Source organism: Scyliorhinus torazame, chromosome 5 (genome assembly GCF_047496885.1).
Source record: "Scyliorhinus torazame isolate Kashiwa2021f chromosome 5, sScyTor2.1, whole genome shotgun sequence".
In the NCBI taxonomy this organism is placed as follows: Eukaryota; Metazoa; Chordata; class Chondrichthyes; order Carcharhiniformes; family Scyliorhinidae; genus Scyliorhinus; species Scyliorhinus torazame.
Window position 1 is genome coordinate 96,799,429 of NC_092711.1, and position 23,832 is coordinate 96,823,260.

The 23,832-nt window shown below is 46.3% G+C and overlaps 1 protein-coding gene across 4 annotated transcripts in view; it reads left to right on the forward strand.

Moving 5' to 3' along the window:
• The window catches only part of LOC140419074 (uncharacterized), a 50,708-nt gene extending 35,719 nt beyond the window's left edge, over positions 1–14,989 (forward strand). For 3 of the 4 annotated variants that reach the window (XM_072502818.1, XM_072502816.1, XM_072502817.1), the window contains exons 3-4: positions 1,354–1,690; positions 13,916–14,989. In XM_072502818.1, the coding sequence (XP_072358919.1) occupies positions 1,354–1,690; positions 13,916–13,928 (350 nt within the window). In that variant the 3' untranslated portion in view covers positions 13,929–14,989. Of the gene's footprint in view, positions 1–1,353; positions 8,832–8,999; positions 10,053–13,915 lie in introns of those variants that run through there. The other variant, XR_011945514.1, reaches the window with a different exon arrangement.
• The last annotated feature ends 8,843 nt before the right edge of the window (positions 14,990–23,832 follow it).

The window sequence follows — 23,832 nt, forward strand, 5'->3', positions numbered from 1 at the left end:
CCTACCCCTGATGACCTTTCACCCCCTTGACCATCAAGAATCTATCCCACTCTGCCTTAAAAATATTCAAGGACTCTACTTCCGCTGCCTTTTAAGGACGCGAGTTCCAAAGTTTTACAACTCTCAACAGAATAAAAAATCCTCATCTCCATCTGAAATGGGTGACCACTTATTTTGCAATAGTGACGCTTCGTTCTAGATTCTCCCACAAGAGGAAACATCCTCTCCACATCCACCCTGTCAAAACACCTCAGGATCTTGTATAGTTCAATCCAGGTTTTACCCCAAACTTTAAATCTGTGTCCTGACTGCTTGTACGATCAGTGAATGGAAACAGAGTTTCTTTGTCCACCTGATCGAAACCTGGCATAATCCTGTGTCCCTGAATCAAATCTCCCCTCAACCTTCTTTGCTGGAACCATTCTGATAAATCTCCTCTGCACCTTCTCCAAGAACCTTCACATCGTTCCTTTTTAAAAAAATTTAGAGTACCCAATTAATTATTTCCAGTTAAGGAGCAATTTAGTGTGGCCAATCCACCTAGCCTGCACATCTTTGGTAGTGGGTGCGAAACCCACGCAAACACGGGGAGAATGTGCAAACTCCACACAGACAGTGACCTAGCGCTGGGATTGAACCTGGGACCTCGGCGCCGTGAGGCAACAGGGATAACGTTCTGTGCCACCGTGCTGCCCTCTTCACATCCTTCCTGAAACGTGGTGACCAGAGCTTCATGGAATTCCTATAGTGCAGAATCATAGAATTTACAGTGCAGAAGGAGGCCATTCAGCCCATCGGGTTTGCACTGGCCTTTGGAAAGAGCACCCTACTTAAGCTTAAGCTCACCCCTCCACCCTGTCTCTGGAACCCAATGACCCCAACTAACCTTTGTACACTAAGGGGCAATTTATCACGGCCAATCCACCTAACCTGCACATCTTTGGACTGTGGGAAGAAATCGGAGGAAACCCGCGCAGACAGAGGGAGAAATTGCAAACTCCAGACATAGCCACCCGAGACCCGAATTGAACCCGGGACCCTGGAGCTGTGAAGCAGAAGTGCTAACCACTTTGCCACCAGAAGCATAGTTTCAGTATCAATATTTCAATTTATGAAGCTGAAGCTCGAATATGCTTTGTCTTAATATGTCTTGTAGATATACAAAATCCCTCTTCACCTCTTTCTTTCTCCTCCCAAAGAGGTCAAATGGGTTTTAGAACAATCCAGCCGTTTTCATGGTCATTTTTTCCAAGTGCCGGCCCAACAAATGACCAGAATCATTCAGCGATTTCACAACCTGCCTTTGTATTTTTGTGGGATCTCTCTCACTCCCTAATTTCTGTTTTCAATCAGTTTCACAGGGTGTTCGAAGGGGAGGATTCAAAGTCCGGAAACTCAAACCAAGCATCACATCAGGATCTGACAGAGTCCTCAATTTATCATCTCCTGAATATCATCGTTCTTTGATCATGGAAGGAAAAAGCATCGTTGACAGTGGGGAGAAACCGTACTTGATTTGTGTGTGTGGACGAGGATTCGCTCTATCATCAGGCCTCGCAAGCCACAAATGCAGTCACATTGAGGAGAAACCGCGGAAATGTGCGGACTGTGGGAAAGGATTCCCTTCCCCATGTGACACCTCACTACATGAGAGGGTATTGTGTCAGATGTCGGATAATTGGCCAAGCAGGTAAGTTTAAGAAAAGCATTGCAGAGGCTGATTGAGGAAGAGAGTAAATGCGATTCAAGGCGGCCATTTCATAGCGAAGGACCAAACGATTAAAGATCTGAAGGTCACGTTGGCATTCCAGTTTTGGATCATGTATCAGGTAAACGGGAAAAGCCTGTTAACACAGCTGACATATTAGTTACATTTGTATTTTTTAAATGTAAAATAAGATGAGGGCGGCACGATGACACAAGGGAGGCACGGTAGCACAATGTTTAGCACTGCTGCATCACAGCTCCAGTGTCCCAGGTTCAATTTTGGCCTCGGGTGACTCCCTTGTGAAGTTTACATGTTCTCCCCGTGTCTGCGTGGGTTTCCTCCGGGTGCTCCGGTTTCCTCCCACAGTTCAAAGATGTGCAGATTAGGTGGATTGGTCTTGTTGCCTAAATTGCCCCTTACTGTCCAAAAAGGTTAGGTGGGGTTACTGTGTTACGGGGATCGGGTAAAGGCGTGGGCTTAAGTAGGCTACTCTTGCCAAGAGGGAATTGCTATAAAAATTCTGGGAATCTAACACGCCATCAACGTGTTCACACTGACGAGAGACCGTATAGGTGCTCTCACTGTGGGAATGTGTTCGCACAATCATCTCAGCTCATTGTACATCAGCGAACCCACACTGGGGAGAGGCTGTTCACCTGCTCCGAGTGTGGGAAGGGATTCACCACTTCATCACACCTACTGAGACACCAACGAGGCCACAAATAACCAGTGATTGGATTTTGCTGTTACTCACATTCAGGACTGAACCATGTTCATTTGGGTCTCTTTCTGCTGATAACAAACTCCAGCCCATTTACAGGGGCTAATATTCTGGCTAAATGTCAAATAAGATTTGTGTGAAATACGCAGTGTGTTGAAACTTTTTAATATCTCTGACACAAGTTAGTTCCTTTTGAAGTACTCTCGCTCTCCCCTGTCTCTTCCATCCTCTCCTCCAACTAGACGTGTGAGGAGCTTGTGGAGCTTCTTTGTGACTGAGATTGAGTAAATCCGATCAGCTGCCTCTGCTGCTTCCCTCCCTTCCACGAGCCCACTGGACCAAACTGTCTCTAAATTTCATCCTTGCCTGAGCCCTGAACCCTCATCTTTGTCTAGTTTCTCTCCCATCTCCCCTCATGCTCCTCATCTTGTCCATGAGTCCCAGCTCCTGCTCCATCGACCCAATTCCCACTAAGCTACTGATCAGCCAACTACCCTGTGTCCATGGATATTGTCAACATTTCTCTCTCGTCAGGTACTGTCCCTCTGTCCTTCAAATCTGCCGTCATCACCCCCTCCTCAATAAAAAAAATCTTGACCCTGCCATCCTTACAAATTACTGCCCCATCTTCAACCTCCCTCTCCTCTCCAAACTCTTTGAACTTGTTGTCACCTCCCAAATCCTTGCTCATCTTTCCCAAAACTCCCATGTTTGAATCCTTTCAATCAGGTCTCTGCCCTGTCACAGTGAAATACAAGAGACAAACAGTGGTTAGCACTGTGCAGCAACATTGCTGACGTCAGGGAAATACCACCAGACAGAACCATCGGATGAGACTGAGAGAGGATATCCTACAGAATCATAGAATTTACAGTGCAGAAGGAGGCCATTGAAAAGAGCACCCTACTTAAGCCCATCCCCGTAACCCAGTAACTCCAACTAAACATTTTTGGTAGCACAGTGGTTAGCACCGTTGCTTCACAGCTCCAGGGTCCCAGGTTCGATTCCCAACTTGGATCACTGTTTGTGTCGGGTCTGCACATTCTCCCTGTGTCTACGTGGGTTTCCTCCGGGCGCTCCGGTTTCCTCCCACAAGTCCCGAAAGACGTGCTGTTAGGTAATTTGGACATTCTGAATTCTCCCTCTGTGTATCCGAACAGGCACCGGTATGTGGCGAATCGGGGCTTTTCACAGTAACTTCATTGCAGTGTTAATGTAAGCCTACTTGTGACAATAAAGATTATATTATAAAGGGGCAATTTAGCGTGGTCATTCCACATAACCTGCACACCTGTGGACGGTGGGAGAAAACTAGAGCACCTGATGGGAACCCACACAGACATGGGGAGAATGTGCAAACTCCACACAGTCACCCAATGCTGGAATAGCTGAAACATCAACACACTGCTCCTGGCAGTTGATCGTACAGTGGTTCAATAAATATAATTAGTGGATTGAAAAGGTATGTCATATAGAGTAAAAACAGAAAATGTGAGATTAATTCAACAGAATCCCTGCAGTGCAAAAGGAGGCCAATCAGCCCATCAAGTTTGCATGCACGAACCATACAAAAGAGCGCCCCACCAAGGCGCACTTACTCTGACATTTCCCCGTAACCCCACTTCACCTTTGGTAACTAAGGGGAAATTTAGCATCGGCAATCCACCAAATCTGCACATCTTTGGATGGTGGGAGAAAACTGGAGCACCTGGAGGGAACCCACACACACGTGGAGAATGTGCAAACTCAAATAGCTGCAGTGATATCAGAGTGTGGGTGGAGCTGGGCTGTCTGTCTTCACTACAGCTATTTGATAAACACACAGTTCTTAAAGGTACTCTCACATGACAATTCTGAATTCTCCCTCTGTGTACCTGAACATGCTCCGGAATGTGCTGACTGGGTGCTTTTCACTGCAACTTCATTGCAGTGTTAATGTCAGACTACTTGTGACAATAAAGAGTAGGATTATTTTTTAAAATGTTCCGGCAAATTTCCATCCCGTCCGCAATGATTCCCGCAGCCGGAAATATGACCCCAACAAATGGGATGAAGCCAAATCTTTAAAAGTTAAAGTCTTTATTTCAAATTGTTGCCGTGCTGTCAGGGCAAAGGGTTAACTTCTCTGCTTGTTTACAAAAGGGAAGAGGAAACATTCACAAAGCTTCCCACAGCTTGTGAGCTCCGAAACATAACTTCAAGGCGGAAGTTTATCTTCAGAGATTGAAACATTTTGGTGCCTTTTCCAATTGTACCAGTAAATTGTGATTCACACTGAAAGGTTTACTTTCACTCAGTAATTAGAACATTTCACTTTCTCAGCACTGACACTTTAGATCAAATCCCAATTGTTCTCTTTCCTTGTAGCTGGTGTGTGGAGAAGATCATGTTCACTGTAGATCTGTCAGCACAGAAACCGCACTGTGCTTCTAGATAAACTCAGTTTGCAAGTAGATGAATCTTTTAAACATCACCCAAGTGAAGGTCTTCCCCTGACTCTAGGGAGTGAGATGTCCCTGTAGTTGATGCTGTCTCCTCTGTCACTGCTGTTTTTATTGCATCAGATATGTTTTGTGGACCAGTCTCACAGCCCAAAAGGGGAGGGCAGGAAGGTGTGACAGTTGATGGGACTTTCTGTGTGAGCAGTTCAGCTGGAATTCCATCCTTGCCGGGCACCTTTCTGTTTGCTCAGCAATCAATGGCCTTTTCCAGCTCAAATGATGAGGGTTCCTTGTCCAACTCAATCATGACAGGAAGCTGCAGGAGAGTCAAACAGAGACTGGCAGATGCCCTTTTCACAGGGGTACAGCTCACTGTTGTGTTCAACCCAGCTCCTCCTCACTCTCTCACCATGACTGACACTGAGCATGCACCGAGCACACGCCCACACTGCACCTGCGCACTGGCCTCGTACACTCACTGATCGGGAACTTTCTGCAGCGCGGGGGATTCTGGGTAACGCAGCCGCCATAGAGCAATTAGTAAACAGGAAGATTCTATTTCCCAGTCAGCCAAACAGAAGATCCACAGTTAGGCAAGATGCTGGGCATGAAGCACAATGAGAAGTTTGGATACTTTATTTAATACAGAAGCACATTATTCTTGGTCTAAGATAACACTTAGACATGGGCAGAAAGCAGGCTGATCTACAGTATTTACAACACCTGGGACACGGTAAATTATCTCATCAAATCAGTGATAGGTTTGTTTACTGTTCATAATTGTGACTGGGTCACACTCACGATTCATGCAAAATGCAACTCCCCAGGTTTTTTGACCCACTCCTTCCAGACCTGTTTTCACTCCAAGGTACTTGACATCTGCCTCAGTCTTTATCCAGCCATGTATGTTCAGCTCACACTGCCCAACAACCAGCCTCTCCTGCACTGGGCCACAGGGTCTCCATCACCAAAAATCTGTCCTGATCCACGCACATCGACACTACCATCAAGAAAGCACAACTGTGCCTATACTTCAGGAAACTGAGGAAATTTGACATGTCCACACTGACTCTTACCAACTTTTACAGATGCACCATAGAAAGCATGCTGTCTGGCTGCATCACAGCCTGGTATGGCAACTGCTCGGCCCAAGACCACAAGAAACTTCAGAGAGTACAGCCCAGTCCATCACACGAACCTGCCTCCCATCCATTGACTCTGTCCACATCTCCCGCTGACTGGGGAAAGCGGGCAGCATAATCAAAGACCCCTCCCACCCGGCTTACTCACTCTTCCAACTTCTTCCATCGGGCAGGAGATACAAGTCTGAGTACGCGCGCGAACAGATTGAAAACAGCTTCTTCCTCGCTATTACCAGACTCCTAAAGGACCCTCTTTTGGACTGACCTGATTAATACTACACTCCTGTATGCTGCACTCAATGCCTTTGTCTATATATTTACATTGTGTACCTTGTGTTGCCCTATTATGTATTTTCTTTGTTTACTTTCTTTTCATGTACAAAATGATCTGTTTGAGCTGCTCGCAGAATAATACTTTTCACTGTACCTCGGTGCACGTGACAATAGACCAATCCAATCCATATCGAGGGAGCAATCTGCCTCTCTTGCATTGGTGCTCTGCATTTCCCTCATAACACAGAGGCATAGAAGGTGACAGCACAAAACAAAGGCACTCAACAATAAGGTCATGGCTGATCTGATAGTAACAGATAGTTGTCCAATTATTTTCAAGGCATCAACTGAATCTGCCTCCACCACATTTTCGAGCAGTGCCTTCATGATCCCACATGCAGCACAGAATGTTTTTCTTCACATCATATGACATAGGAACAGAATTAGGCCACTCGGCCCATTGAATGGCGGAGCAGATTCAATCATGGCTGATATTTCTCTCATCTCCATTCTCCTGCCTTCTCCCCATAACCCCTGATTCCCTTATTCATCAAGAACCTATCTACCTCTATCTTAAAGACACTCAGTGATTTGGCCTCCACGGCATTCTGTGGCAAAGAGTTCCACAGATTCACCACCCTCCGACTGAAGAAATTCCGACTCATCTCTTGTTTTAATTCCTCCTCATCACCTGAGGAAGGAACTGTGCCCCTAAAGCTAGTGAGTCGAAACAAACCTGTTGGACTTTAACCTGGTGTTGTAAGACTTCTTACTCTGTTTTAAAGGATCGCCCTTTAGTCTGAGATTGTGTCCTCTGCTTCTAGTTTTTCCTACAACTGGAAACATTTTCTCCATGTCCTCTCTACCCAGGCCTCGCAGTATCCCTGTAAGTTTTAATAAGATCCCCCCATATCCTTCTAAACTCCCAACGAGTACAGATCCAGAGTCCTCAACCGTTCCTCGTACGACAAGCTATTCATTCCAGGGATCATTCTTGTAAACCTCCTCGGGACCTTTTCCAAGACCAGCACATCCTTCCTTAGATAGGAGACCCAAAATTGCTCATTATACTCCAAATGGGGTCTGATCAGAGCCTTGTATAGCCTCAGAATTACATCCCTGGTCTTGTATTCTAGCCTTCTCGACATGAATATATTGCATTTGCCTTCCTAACTGCTGACTGAACCTGCACATTAACCTGAAGAGAATCTTGAACAAGGACTCCCAATTCCCTTTGTGCTTGTGATTTCCTCAGCATTTCCCCATTTAGGAAACAGTCTATGTCTGCTTCCAAAGTCCATAACCTCACACTTTTCCATATTGTATTCCATCTGCCACTTCTTTGCTCACTCTCCTAGCCTTGCTCAGCATTGCTTCTTTTTATAATCACTTTATGAATGCTCTCTGTTTATAATCTTGCCCTAAATATGACCTGGTAGACCAAATGTCTATTGCAGATCCTTTGTGTAATGTGGTCAAGTGCCTTTCCATTTGAGAACTGTTCAATAAAGTTATTAGAATTATTTGTAGCCAAAGCAGCACGTGGAGCAATGGGACTGCAGCACTGAGGACCCGGGTTTGAATCCCGGCCCTGGGTCACTGTCCATGTGGCATTTGCACATTCTCCACGTGTCTGCGTGGGTTTCACACCCACAACCCAGAGATGTGCAGGTTAGGTGGATTGGCCACGCTAAATTGCCCCTTAATTGGAAAAAATAATATTAATTGGGTATTCTGAATTAATTTTTTTAGAAAGGATTATTTGTAGCTTCCCCACCAATCAGTTTTCCCATTTTCCTTAAGTGACCTCATTTTTATCAGGAGTTAACTGAAGTGTGTTCCTCACCTCTCATTATCTAAATTTCCATTTACCACTTTTCTATCCACCTGACCCAGTCCATGGCTTTCTCCCTCATTGTCTAATACACATGAGCAACGTTTGTATAATCCTGGTGCATACATTTCAGTCTAAATCATTGATATATACCGGAAACTGTGGAGCCCCACTGGAACAGACGTCCAGGCATCATTCAGTCCCGGATGTGACTAACAGCAGCAACAACAGCTGAATCCAAACCCTGCTGTTGCCTGTGAACTTGCTGATGTCTGTGCAGGTTGTTTGACTGAGTGAATCTCCTCCCACACCCTAGCACAGTGGTTAGCACCGTTGCTTCACAGCTCCAGGGTCCCAGGGTTGATTCCCGGCTTGGGTCACTGTCTGTGAGGAGTCTGCGCATCCTCCCTGTGTGTGCGTGGGTTTCCTCCGGGTGCTCCGGTTTCCTCCCACAGTCCAAAGATGTGCAGGTTAGATGGATTGGCCATGCTAAATTGCCCTTCGTGTCCAAAAAGGTGAGGTGGGGTTATAGGTTGGGTTGAAGCTATGGGCTTAAGTAATGTGCTCTTTGCAAGGGCTGGTGCACTCGATGGGCCAAATGCCCTCCTTCTGCACTGTAAATTCTATGATTCTGTTTCAGTGTGAACTCGCTGGTGTTTCAGCAGATTCTGTTTACTTTTAAAGCTCTTCTCACAGTCAGCACATTTAAAAGGTCTCTGATCAGTATGAACAAGTTGGTGTCTCAGAAGTAGTGATGACCGAGTGAATCCCTTCCCACACACGGAGCAGGTGAATGGCCTTTCCCCAGAATGAGTGCGTTGATGTATCAGTAAATTCCTTTTACTTTGAAAGCTCTTCTCACAGTCAGCACATTTAAAAGGTCTCTGATCAGTATGAACAAGTTGGTGTGTCAGGAGGTGGGGTGACTGAGTGAATCCCTTCCCACAGACGGAGCAGATGAATGGCCTCTCCCCAGTGTGAGTGTGTTGATGCATCAATAAATTCCTTTTACTTTGAAAGCTCTTCTCACAGTCAGCACATTTAAAACGTCTCTGATCAGTATGAACAAGTTGGTGACTCAGGAGGAGTGATGACCGAGTGAATCCCTTCCCACACACGGAGCAGGTGAACGGCCTTTCCCCAGTGTGAATACGTCGATGAGTTTCCAATTGAGACGGGTAGTAGCATCCCATCCCACAGTCCCCACATTTCCATGCTTTCTTCATGGTTATCGACAAGTTATCAGGTGTAGGTGGGATGCAGATTTGAGGTCACTATCAGATCAGCCGTGATGTTATTAAATGGTGGAACAGGCTCACGGGGCTGAATGTCCTATTGCTGCTTCTTGATTCCTTTGGTGCGAATGTCCTTATGTCTCTCCAACTTGGATCATCAGTTGAAGCCTGAGTACGGTGTCTCCCTGATGTAAATGCTGCAATTCAATTTCACGCCATGTGATTGGTTGAAGCTCAGTTCCTCTGTAACTCAGCTAACTGTGGAAAATTACTTCGATGTCTGTGTCTAGGTGCTTTTCCAATCACAGTGATTTTTGATTTTTTTTCCGAAAGACAAAACAGAGTTCTCCTTCCACGTTGAAAGGCCGGTCCTGATGAATCAAGTGATTCTGTCAGATCTCAATATGATGTTTGCATCTGCAAATATTCTGTAAAAGGAGATTACATTGAAATACTGTGAATATATAAGACACAAACAGACCATTCTTTCACAGATTTTGCTGCTGTCAATACTCGGCACACATCTCCGACTGTCACACCTATCAAATCTCAGCCTTTCAGCTGATTTTCGATTCCATTTTCTCTCATGTGCTTGTCCCGTTTCCTTTTGAAAACATCACAGCACTTTCCTCAACTCCTTTCCATGGTAATGAGTTGCACATTCTGAATCTGTAATAAATAATTTTGTCCGTATTGTCCCCTTGGATTTATTTGTAACTTTCTTGTATTTATGACTTGTTGTTTATTGATTGTCACTCTCTCACATTGCCCCTCTCCAAACTACTGGTAATTTAAAAGATTTATAGCAGGTCACTGCTTAATTTGTTGTTGTCGATAGAAAAAAGGACCCACTCCAATTAATCTCTCCTGAGAGCTGTAATCTCTCATGTTACAAAAGTCATCACGGTCAATGCAAGATAGAATTCGCAAAGACAAACCTTTCTGTTGGGTTCAGTTTGTGTGCAAATTCTCCAGTTCTAACCCCCTGTAAAAGGAGTTTACAAAAGCCATCACTGTCAGTCCAGGATAGAAATTCTGAACAGGCAATTCTAATTTCTCTGGAACATGTTTTCCTCTCGTTCCGCCAAAGCTGTCAATCCCAGCACACCACACACTCTCCCTCCTCCCTGGGCTGAAATCCAAACCCATCTCACCATCTGCACCATTTCTTTCCTCCACTCCCAGTTTTCTTCCTCCCTCTCCTCTGCCTGTGTTCAGTTCTCCAGCTCCTGTCTGCAGACTGACAATAAAATCAATGGGTCTTATTGGGGGTTTGGGGTCTCCAGCGGGTGTTTGTGAACCCTCCCCGCCCACCTGCTAAGGTTCCCTTCCTTGCCAGAGATCAGAGTCCTCATTGATTAGAGTGCAAAGTGGAAGCTATTATTTCTTGTCCCTCTCCCCCATCCTCTGATGCGAACCACCCTCCAGTGTCTGAAGCAGGATGGTGCCCGTTAACCTGGGCCTGTTCCCGGGAGGGAGGGAGAAGCTCCGCAGCTGCAAACCAGGGAGCTGACAATGATGGTGAAGGGTTTGCTCCAGCTCACAATGCCCGGGGACTGATTGACAGCGGGTTCGGACCACTAAGAGGGGGCGGGGCTGGAAGACCGAACAAGAGCGGCTAGTCCTCCAGCCAATCAGAGTGAATGGGAGGCGGAGAAAAACCGAGACTCTCCCTCCCTCCGCATGCGCCCGGCCACCCGGGCCTGTCTCGGGGAAAAGCCCGAGCAGCTTTCGCCGGTTCAACTGCTGTATCCTAGCTTCGCATTCGGGGCTTGGGGCCTGCACGGGGTTTTTATGAATCGTCCCGACCCATCCGCCGGCTCCATCCCTCCCTCATAACTCACCCGAGCGAATTTGACCGGCTGAGGATTTCCACCCGACCGTCTGAATCCTGAGTTGTCATCGGTACTGCGCATGCTCTAGACCACGTGGGAGACCGGGCTCAGCCCCGCCCCCCATTCACTCCGATTGGTTCGTGGACCCGCTGCAACCACTCGGTCCTCCAGGCCCAATCCTCTCCTGCTACTGGTCCACAGCTGCCGTCAATCACTTCATGGGCATTGTGAGCTGGAGCATGCGCAGTGCCGATGCTGGGCTCGGCCGGGAGGGTCAAAGAGGTGAGTTTTAAAGAGCATCTTAAGGTATTCATCTGAGGAAGGAGCAGCGCTCTGAAAGCTAGTGTTTGAAACAAACCTGTTGGACTTTAACCTGGTGTTGTCAGACTTCTTACTGTGCCCACCCCAGTCCAACGCTGGCATCTCCACATCATCTTAAAGGAGGTAAGTGAGGTGGGGGCGGGGAGGTTTGTGAGGGAATATAGTGCTTGCGGCCGAGGTAACTTAAATCCATGGCGGAGTAATTGGAATCGGAAGTGCACAAGAGTCCAGGATCAGAGCAGATATCTCAGGGGGTTGTGGGGCTGGAGGAGATGACAGACACAGGGAGAGATGAGGCCATGGAGGGGATTTGAAAACGAGGGTGAGAATTGATTGGGAGCGAATGCAAGTCTCGGAGCACAGGGATCATAGGGGAAAGGAACTTGCTGTGAATTAAGACATGGGTAGCAGACTTTTGGATGGCTTTAAGTTTACAGAGGTAGAGTGTAGTAGAGCAGTCAGGTGTGTAATGGAGTTGTCGAATTGGGAGGTGATGATGGCAAATTGCCTTAGTATCTTAAAAAGGTTGGGGGTTACAGGTATAGGTGGAGCTGTGGGCTTAGCTGGGGTGCTCTTTCCAAGGGCCGTTGCAGACTCGATGGGCCGAATGGCCTCGTTCTGCACTGTAAATTCTATGAGGTCAGAAGCTCATATTGGATCAAGTGTGAAACCAAGTTTACAAAGAGACTGGCTAAGTCTCAGACTGTTGCCAGGGAGATGGATAGAGTTGGTATTCAGGAATGGAGATTGGAGCAGGGACCGACCAGTGGATTCAGTCTTCTCCATATTTGATTGAAGTTATTTAGTCAGCAGGAAGAGAACCAGAATGAGCTCTAAGTCTGATATCCGGTATAACTTAGTTCGAGAGGGAGAGGAAGAACAAAGGAAACCCTGGAAGATTTGGAGAAACAATCTTCACGTCAAATCTCCACATGGTCTGTTCTGGACACAAGGTTCACCTCTGTTATTCTAATTGGTCAGTCAGGGTGATTCAGATTAATGTCTGTCACAAGTCATGAATGAAGTGACTTATAAAGCATATTCTTGCCTCTAATTATATAACTTTGGTAAAAGGATACAGAAATAATGATCAAATACTTTATTTGGATTTCAGCCCCAGGGAGGAGGGGGGAGTGTGTGAGACAGGGATTTACAGTTTTGGGGACAGAAGAGAGAAAAAAAATGTAACGCAGAAACTGGAATTGTCTGTTCTGAATTTCTATCTTGCACTGATAGTGTGGCCTTTGTAAACTCCTTTTCCAGGGCATTAGGAGAAGATTTTCAGACAGGAAACACAAACAAAACATCACATTAAGATCTGACAGTGTCACTCAATTGATCAGGACCTGAATATCCTCAGACAATAAATGTGGAGTGAAAAATGTTTGTTCTGTTTGTGGGAAAATATTTCAAACATCAGTGTGACTGGAAAAGCACCGAGACACACACGCACCTGAGTGAGTGTGTTCCAGTGAACTGACTGGAAAGAGCTTTAACCAGTTACACAGCCTGAAAAAACACCACACCATTCACTAAGGGGAGAAACCATACACGTGTTCTGTGTGAGGACCAAGCTTCACTTGATTGTCAAAGAGGAAATGCACAAAGATACTGACTCCATGGAGATACCGTCGAAACTGTGGAGTATGATTTTCGCTTCGGGGCTTTCCAAAATGCGAGATGTCCCGGGTTCATATCCCGGACGAGCTCTGCAAAGCGCTTGACTGGGGAGGTGATGCTGTAGTGGTATTGTTACTGGATGAGTAATCCTGAGACCCAGCACAATTCTCTGAGAATGCAGGTTCAAATCCCACCACAGCAGATGCTTCCATCGTGGCTGGTGTTTGAACTCGAATCCAATAAATCAGGGGCAGCACAGTGGCTAGCACAGTTGTTTCACAGCTCCACTGTCCCAGGTTCGATTCCCGCTTGGGTCACTGTCTGTGCGGAGTCTGCATGTTCTCCTCGTGTCTGCGTGGGTTTACTCCGGGTGCTCCGGTTTTCCCCCAGTCCAAAGATATGCAGGTTTGACGGAGTGGCCATGCTAAATTGCTCTTAGTGTCCAAAAGGATTAAGTGGGGTTACTGGGTTACAGGGATAGGGTGGAGGTGTGGGCTTGAGAAGGATGCTCTTTCCTTGGGCCAGTGCCCAAGGAAAGAGTGCCCAAACTCAATGTGCCAAATGGCCTGTTCTGCACTGTAAATTAGATGATTGTGGAAGTTTGATGTTGAACAGTTTAGTGAGAATTGGGTCAAAGGAGCAAAGGGTAAGTCTCACAGACAAGATGCGCGCTGAGAGAGCATGATGGGAGACAGCAGGAAAAGAGGAGAAACAATGGTTTCTGACCCGTGTGAATTCGCTGGTGTTCAGTGAGCATGGATAAGGACTTGAATTTCTCTTCACAGGTTGTGCAGCTGAATGGCGTCTTCTCAGTGTGAACTCGCTGGTGTAACCGAAGGCCAGATGACTGAGTGAATCTCCTCTCACACACAGAACAGCCTTTCCCATGTGTGAACGTGTCGATGGATTTCCAGCCTGGATGAAGAATTGAATCCTTTACCACAGTCCTCACATTTCCACGGATTCTCCATGATTCTAGTTACCCTGCGTCTTTCCAGTTTGGACAATCAGTTGAAGACGAGTACGCTTTTTTCCCACTGCAAATCGTGTGATGATTTTTACAGGCTGTTTAACTGGTTAAAGCTCTTTGTACATTGAGTGTACTGGAACCTCTCACTCCAGTGTGAGTCTTTATGCTTTTCCAGTCGCACTGATGTTTTAAATGGTGTCGCACAGACAGCACGGTAGCATTGGGCAGCACGGTAGCATTGTGGATAGCACAATTGCTTCACAGCTCCAGGGTCCCACGTTCAATTCCGGCTTGGGTCACGGTCTGTGCGGAGTCTGCACATTCTGCTCGTGTGTGCGTGGGTTTCCTCCCACAGTCCAAAGATGTGCAGGTTAGGTGGATTGGCCATGATAAATTGCCCTTAGTGTCCAAAATTGCCCTTAGTGTTGGGTGGGGTTACTGGGTTATGGGGATAGGGTGGAGGTGTTGACCTTGGGTAGGGTGCTCTTTCCAAGAGCCGGTGCAGACTCGATGGGCCGAATGGCCTCCTTCTGCACTGTAAATTGAAGAATAAAGGGATTAAGGGTTATGGTGTTCGGACCGGAAAGTGGAGCTGAGTCCACAAAAGATCAGCCATGATCTCATTGAATAGTGGAGCAGGCTCGAGGGGCCTGATGGCCTACTCCTGTTCCTAGTTCTTATGTTCTTATGTAAAATCTATGAAAACATAATCATTTCTCCTTCTAAATTCAATGATTGATGATATTCAGGCCGTGGTGACTCAGTAACTCTGCCAGATCATGCTGAGATGTTCAGTTTGAGCTTCCTGTTTGTAAATCCACCCATTCTAATGCACTGGAAAAAGAGTTTACAAAACTTTAAATAGAGGAGTGAAATTCTGAACATACAATTCTATTTTCCATGAAGCATATTTTCTTCAATTGTACCTGTAAAGCAGTAAATCCTAATCCCATGCACTCTCACCTCCCGGGGTGGATGCAAAACCCGGGGTGACGAACAGTCCCATATTTTACTGGAATGTATTTGAGTCCATTGTCTCAGACTGCGTGCTGCCTAGATGTTGTCTGTCACATAGATTGGACCTTTCTCAATGCACAGAACCATGTTCCTTCCTGTTTCTGTGTCCCAGAAACAGACACTTACCCGAGGCGGCCTGCTCCCAGCTCTGGCAGAACGCCAGTCTTTCAGTGCAGACTGTGCCTGAATTTTCACCAGGAGAGTTGGTCAGCTCGGCAAACCCTGCACATCACCTTCACAATTCTTTTCCTTACAGTTTACCCCCTCCCTCCCCTCAGGCTGGGTTCAGTTCTCAAGCCCCCCTGTGCAAAGTGAGAATAAAGTCAATTAATTAATAATTTTTCCTCCTGATCACTGGGACCCTGAAGCCCCGCCCACTCTGTTCCTTCACCAAGTTGGCCGCATCTGAAGCCAACAATCCCCGGGAGCTGGAAACCCGGGACCGGCAGGTTCTTATTGGGGGTTTGGGGTCTCCAGCGACTGTTTGTGAATCCTCCCTGCCCACCTGCCAGGGTTTCCTTCCTTGCCAGAGATCAGAGTCCTCATTTATTTGAGTGCAAAGTGGAAGCTCTTATTTATTTTCCCCCTCCCCCATCCTCTGATGTGAACATCCTCCAGTGTCTGAAGCAGGATGGTGCCCGTTAACCTGGGCCTGTTCCCGGGAGGGAGAAGCCCCGCAGCTGCAAACCAAGGAGCTGACAATGATTGTAAAGGGTTTGCGGATCCACAAAGTGTTTCCAAATCCTCCCACCCACTGCCTGACGCTGACTCCGCTTCTCCGGGACAAAGAACACGTCGCCCAGGCCAACACTTGGATTGCGCATGCTCCTAACTCCGTTTCTACGCCTACGCACTGGTGTCCATCTACAGCAGTTGGATTGCGCATGCTCCTAACTCCGTCTCTACGCCTACGCACTGGTGTCCATCTACAGCAGTTGGATTGCGCATGCTCCTAACTCTGTCTCTACGCCTATGCACTGGTGTCCATCTACAGCAGTTGGATTGCGCATGCTCTGTATCACAATGCCCAACTGATTAACGGAAGTTCTGGACCAATAGGAAGACGGGGCGGCACTGACCTTCCAATCAATCGGTGTGAATGGGGGGGGGGGGGGGGGGGGCGCTGAGCCCGGTTCTCCCTTATTGGCTGAACCTCTGCATTTTGAAAGCTGATTTGTCTCAAACCCCAGGAAAAAACTGGACCTTTCTGTTTGTAGCTTTAAACAGATGAAACCCTGTGGGTGTGGAGCAAACATTTCCACATTTGTTACTGAAGTGTGGAAATATGAAACTATATTCACACAATTCAAGGGCTGACTTCAAAAAAGAACAGGGCAGAGAGGGAGTACCGATCCAGTGACTTTGGAGGGGCTAGGACCGGAGCCACGTGGAACACAATCAATTCAAATTAAAACGGTGCGGGATTCACCGAGTCCATGATTGACTCACGGGAGGCTGACATGCTGTGGCCGCATATTGGATTGGATTGGATTTGTTTATCGTCACGTGTACCAAGGTACAGTGAAAAGTATTTTTCTGCGAGCACCTCAACAGATCACTAAATACATGGGAAGAAAAGGGAAGAAAAGAAAATACATAATAGGGCAACACAGCATACAATGTAACTACATAAGCACTGGCATCGGATGAAGCATACAGGGTGTAGTGTTAATGAGGTCAGTCCATAAGAGGGACATTTAGGAGTCTGGTGACAGTGGGGAAGAAGCTGTTTTTGAGTCTGTTCGTATATGTTCTCAGACTTCTGTATCTCCTGCCTGATGGAAGAAGTTGGAAGAGTGAGTAGGCCGGCTGGGAGGGATCTTTGAGTATGCTGCCCGCTTTCCCCAGGCATCGGGAGGTGTAGATGGAGTCAATGGATGGGAGGCAGGTTTGTGTGATGGACTGGGTGGTGTTCACGACTCGCTGAAGTTTCTTGCGGTCCTGGACCGAGCAGTTGCCATACCAGGCTGTGATGCAGCCCGATAGGATGCTTTCTATGGTGCATCTGTAAAAGCTGGTAAGGGTTAATGTGGACATGCCAAATTTCCTTAGTTTCCTGAGGAAGTATAGGCGCTGTTGTGCTTTCTTGGTGGTAGCGTCAACGTGGGTGGACCAGGACAGATTTTTGGAGATGTGCACCCCTAGGAATTTGAAACTGCTAACCATCTCCACCTCGGCCCCGTTGATGCTGATAGGGGTGTGTACAGTACTTTGCTTCCTGAAGTCAATGACCAGCTCTTTAGTTTTGCTAGCATTGAGGGAGAGATTGTTGTCGCTACACCACTCAACTAGGTTCTATATCTCCAGCCTGTATTCTGACTCGTCGTTATTCGAGATCCAGCCCACTATGGTCGTATCGTCAGCAAACTTGTAGATGGAGTTGGGACCAAGTTTTGCCACGCAGTCGTGTGTGTACAGGGAGTAGAGTATACACATTACACTCCCCACACACACTCATCCCAGCCAACAAGATGGCATTGGTTGCACTGGAGTGCCTCCATCCCACTGATGGGTCAGCTAAGTCCCAAGGGCACCTAGGGGAGTGCCCTGGGGGACACCCATACGATCTGTGGTGCTAATTTCACAGTGGGCAGTCCCCGGCGAGCGCAGCTGCATGGCTACTTTGCAGGCTGCAGCAATTGTGCTCTGTGCCCATCCACCCTCACCCCATTGTGCACCGCCTGGCCATCCCCTACTACTCCCCCAATCCTGGCAGAAGTCTCCTGGCCAGCAACACAACTGTCAGCAAACTATGGCAATGTTGGACACTTTCCATACCCCCTCTTGCTCAGCAGCCCGAAGCCTGTTTCACGATTTTTAAAAGCACAAATGAACCTCACCGTCGAGAATTCAGGCCTTTGGAGGCGAATCATGGAGGCCCCTGAGAATACCGGGTTGGCCCTGCTAATGATATGCAAATGATGTCAAGGCGACAGAGAATTGTAATTTTTTTAAATATAAATTTCGAGTACCCAATTCATTTTTTCCAATTAAGGGGCAATTTAGCATGGCCAATTCACCTACCGGCACATCTTTGGGTTGTGGGGCGAAACCCACGCAGACACGGGAGAATGTGCAAACTCCATATGGACAGAGACCCAGAGCAGGGATCGAACCTGGGACCTTGGAGCCGTGAGACAGCAGTGCTAACCAGTGCACCACCATGCTACCCTGAGAATTGCGATTTCCCTTGAAATAGGTGTTCGCCACAATTTCAGAGGCGGAACCGATTCTCCGCCCAATCGGGTTTCGCGATTCTGCCGTCGGCCAACGGAGAATCCCACCCTGTTCAAAATGATACAAAAATAACTGGTTGTCTTTACGAAGGAGATGGACGCTACCCAGGTCATGTAGGCAGACTAGAAAGCCCTGTCCATAAATAGGTTTAAAATTGATAAGGAGGAACTGTTGAAGTGAAAATGTATATTTCAGGGGTGCTGAAATGATTCGCCAGTCTTTCCAGGAGGTGCCAGACTGGAGAATTACATATCTTACACCTTTATTCAAAAAGGGTTGTCATGATAGCTCCAGCATATAGACCAGTTAGTTTAACACCAGTTGTTCGGTATGCTTCATGAATCAATTATTCCAGATAGAATTAATCGCCACATGAAAAATGAGTGCTTATGTGGACGACCAGCATGGATTTCTAAAGAGAAAATTATGTTTAATTAATTTGCTGGAGTTTTTTGTGGAGGTAACCGAAAGGATTGATGAGGGAATTCTGTTGATATCATGTACATGGACTTTCAGTAGGCATTTAATATAATGCAACACAACAGGCTTGTGAGAAAAATTATAGTGCGTAGAATGAAAGGGCCAGTAGCAATATAGATACAAAAGTGGTTGAATACTAGGAAGCAGAGAGTAACAGTCAATGGATATTTTTCAGGCTGGAGGAATGTTTGTAGTGGTGTTCCACAGTGGCCTGTATTTGGACTCTTTCTTTTCCTGGTGTATATTAATGATCTAGATTGATGGTCTGCAGCGGACAATTAAAATATTTGCAGATGACACAAAACTTGGAAGGATTACGAACTGTGAAGAGTACAGTGTAGAGCTTCAAATTGGACAAAGACAGGCTGGCGGACTGAGCAGATGGTCGACAGATTGAATTCAATGTGGAGAAGTGTGAGGTGATACATTTTGGAAGGAAGAACATAGAGAGACAATATAAAATAATGGATAAAATTCTTAAGGGGATGCAGAAGCAGTGGGACCTGGGTGTATATGTGCAGAAGTCATTAAATGTGACATGATAGATGAAGAGAGCAGTTAAAGCATATAATATTCTGAGATTGATTTATAAGGCCATTGTCGTGGAAATTATAATAAAGACAAATTCCTTGAGGTTCGATTTAAGGAAATTTATTTACACAAATATATTTGCAGAGTGAGAGTGTTCTGGCTGCAAAGCCAGGGCACTGCACTCTGAGATTCGACCCAAGAAAGCATATTTTTATAGTCTGAAATAACAGCTTGAAGTAAACAGCCATGTTTATATTAAATAGACCTTGGAAAGTATGTAAGATGAAATGCGTAGTACGTATGTTCTTGCCCTTGGCTTAAAAACTCGAGTACACATTTTGTTATCTTTCGGAGGACACTGTGTTGTCATAATAAGGCCGAGACCAGAATATTAAGCAGTATTTCGTTTATGTTACCTGACTTACTTATTTTCGTTCAAAAGCAGTGTTGAACGATAGTCAAGCATTTCTCAGCATGCTTCTAAGTTGGCAACTCATTAATTTCCCTTCCACAGCCATGGACTACAGGAACAAGCTGGTTGTGTTGAACGTGCACAAGACACTTGTTGGACCTTAGCTGGAATATTGTATACAGTTCTGGGCGCCTGACTTCTTCCAACTAACGAGAGGCGACCCAGGGATAGGTAATAACAGTTTCATCATAATTCAAGCATTGAGAGAACTATCATAGAGAAAGCTCTGGACTAGCACCTTCCCCTGATACTCTTTGGCTTTCCCAATTAAATGTTAATATCACCTGGCTGGAGTGGGTGGGGCAGGGGGTGGGGATCAAGAACCGAATTTCAGCCTGGCCACAGTCCACAAGCACGGTGACCATCTACATCTCGTCCCTGTTGGAAAAAAATCAAGCACAGTATTTATTCACAATCTAGTTATCGGACATTTTTCTTTTCATTTTGTACCTGACACATTTATCCCCATGGTAACACAGATACTGTGCTTCCTTCACTCATTTGTGAATAGCCAATAAATGACTTGTTCCTCCCAATTTATCCAGATCATCATGTGGAACTTCCCAATTAGTCTTCCTTTCGCTCAGCCAGATTAGTTTGGACACAGGTTCAGGTGTTGACGAACATCCTGGGGTTTCCTCAGCCACCAGTAGTTATTATGAATATATGGAGGACATGAAAGAGCAACACTCCCCCAATCTGATCCCTAAACAAAATTAATTCTTTTGCAAGACATCAAGATGTAATGCATGTCAAATTAGAGCCACTTTGTGATAGAAAACCTCATCATGTAGGATGGGTGAGACCTTACTAAGAGGGCAGCATGGTAGCATTGTGGATAGCACAATTGCTTCACAGCTCCAGGGTCCCAGGTTCGATTCCGGCTTGGGTCACTGTCTGTGCGGATTCTGCACGTCCTCCCCGTGTGTGAGTGCGTTTCCTCTGGGTCCTCCGGTTTCCTCCCACAGTCCAAAGATGTGCAGGTTAGGTGGATTGGCCGTGATAAATTGCTCTTAGTGTCCAAATTTGCCCTTAGTGTTGGGTGGGGTTATGGGGATAGGGTGGAGGTGTTGACCTTGGGTAGGGTGCTCTTTCCAAGAGCTGGTGCAGACTCGATGGGCCGGGTGGCCTCCTTCTGCACTGTAAATTCTATGATAATTACTTGCTGTGAGGGACGAGGAAATGTCTTTGCGATGGTGTCCCACCTCTGCACCATCACATCAGGGTCAGGGTCCTGAAAAGTTTTAAAATCAGGTCTAACTGGAGTCTGTCATACCGATGCCAATGATTGTGTTTTATCTTTTGGGTCAGTCTGTCTGGTTATTACCATTACCCCCTTCACTAACTCCAGCTGCTGATGTACCTTCACCTTACAAATAACAATTTGTCCTGGACTCTTATCAGCAACATCCCAAATCATTCAGAGTTTGGAGTGCAGGATGAGTGATTTCCTTTCTGCTGTGCAAAAGCTGTGTGCGGTTTTTTTTTTGCCAGAGAAGTATGCTTTCAGTGAGGGAGTTATACCTAATGGAGATTTCAGAATAGTTGGTAATTTTATCAGGAACGATTTCAAGGGCTGTGATTATGATGATGTCAAAGAACAAAGAACAAAGAAATGTACAGCACAGGAACAGGCCCTTCGGCCCTCCAAGCCCGTGCCGACCATGCTGCCCGACTAAACTACAATCTTCTACACTTCCTGGGTCCATATCCTTCTATTCCCATCCTATTCATATATTTGTCAAGATGCCCCTTAAATGTCACTATCGTCCCTGTTTCCACCACCTCCTCCGGCAGCAAGTTTCAGGCACCCACTACCCTCTGTGTAAAAAAACTTGCCTCGTACATCTCCTCTAAACCTTGCCGCTCGCACCTTAAACCTATGCCCCCTAGTAATTGACCCCTCTACCCTGGGAAAAAGCCTCTAACTATCCACTCTGTCTATACCCCTCATAATTTTGTAGACCTCTATCAGGTCACCCCTCAACCTCTGTCGTTCCAATGAAAACAAACTGAGTTTATTCATCCTCTCATAGCTAATGCCCTCCATACCAGGCAACATTCTGGTAAATCTCTTCTGCACCCTCTCTAAAGCCTCCACATCCTTCTGGTAGTGTGGCGACCAGAATTGAACACTATACTCCAAGTGTGGCCTAACTAAGGTTCTGTAAAGCTGCAACATGACTTGCCAATTCTTATACTCAAGCTTTCACAGCCGCACATTGTCACAGGCCACATAAGGGCTTTCAGAAGATGAATGTTCATTGTAACCCAGATGCTGCGACTGCTCCACACTCTTTATGTGAGATCATAACATCATGGCCCTTAGTTCTGGCCTGAATTTATTTGGTAGACTCTGCTTCTACCACTACAGGCAGATCTCAAATAAATACATTTGTCTCTGTTCCATTGAGTCTACAGCACAGGGCCAGGCTGGTCAGAGCAATTGGTCTGTATCAGTATTTATGCAACACAATGTCAACAATACATAATACATTTCCCCTTTTTACTCTTTGGAGCAACAGACTATGGGTCAAAGTAACAAATCATACAATTGAATTAAGTGAGTTGGAGAAGCCCTTTAAAGGGACAACAAAAATCTAAACCCCCCGAAGGATAGTTACAAACTTCAAATCATGCTGTGGTTCTGGGGGAAATGAAGAGCTGCAACCCCCGCGGTGCCCACCGATCATGGAAATTCTCAGCCGTGCCGGCAGACACCACGTGCTCTCTCCAGGGACACCCGGCTGTGAACATAGCCGTGGAAGAGCGGCGACACCCCCCCCAGCCTAAACCTGTTAATGGCCAGTTTGGCCAGGCTCAGAGTTCCACCTTCTCACCACTCAGGCTGAAGAGGTTTCTCATCAAATCCCGATTAGATTGGCTCATTAGGCCTCAGCATTTCTTGCTGGGTGTAACCTGCCCATTCAGACATCATTCTGGCATACTCTCCTGCTTCTTCTCCGGGCCTTCTCGATCCATCTTATAATATGGAGACATTAGCTCAACAATCCTATGAAGTAAACTTTAGTCTAGTCTCGTGTCACCGAACTGAAATCCAGTCTTTCTCTGACACATTATTCTTAATGTCATCACGGACAGGTTAAGAGTGAAAAAGTCAACTGTTAAGCAGTAATGATGTGGCGATGCCGGCGTTGGACTGGGGTGAGCACAGTAAGAAATCTTACGACACCAGGTTAAACTCCAACAGGTTTGAACAGTTCGGTCTATGGGGACAAAAATCACTTGTTCACCCTAACCTGTTGAGACCACAATGAGTTCACATCTCACTGTCGTCACTGTTGTCAATCACACCCAGGACAGAACTGTGGTGGAGGGCCCGTACTATTTAGGTGCTGTATTAATTGACTTCATATATTTGTTACGTTGGCCCAATATTACCAGTCACAATCGGTTCGCAAAGCATGATTTATATCCCAATATAGATTTCAATGGCGGATTAATCACCCAACATGCACTGCAGAGGTTTCTCATCAAATCCCGATTAGATTGGCTCATTAGGCCTCAGCATTTCTTGCTGGGTGTAACCTGCCCATTCAGACATCATTCTGGCATACTCTCCTGCTTCTTCTCCGGGCCTTCTCGATCCATCTTATAATATGGAGACATTAGCTCAACAATCCTATGAAGTAAACTTTAGTCTAGTCTCGTGTCACCGAGCTGAAATCCAGTCTTTCTCTGACACATTATTCATGTGCGCATTTTAAACACTTTATCAACTTGTCCTGCCACACTTGAATGTGCGCGATCCACATTACACAACTTCACACATGCGCAGAGTCCGGCTGTGACTGGAGCGGACTCAACACTGTGAAAGAACACCCCACTCAGGTCCACCCCACCCAACGTGCACATCCTTGGAGATGAAGGAGCAATTTAGCATGGCCGATCCACCTAACCTGCACGTCTTTGAACTGTGTGAGGAAACCGGACCACCCGGAGGAAACCCAAACAGACACGGGGAGAACGTGCAG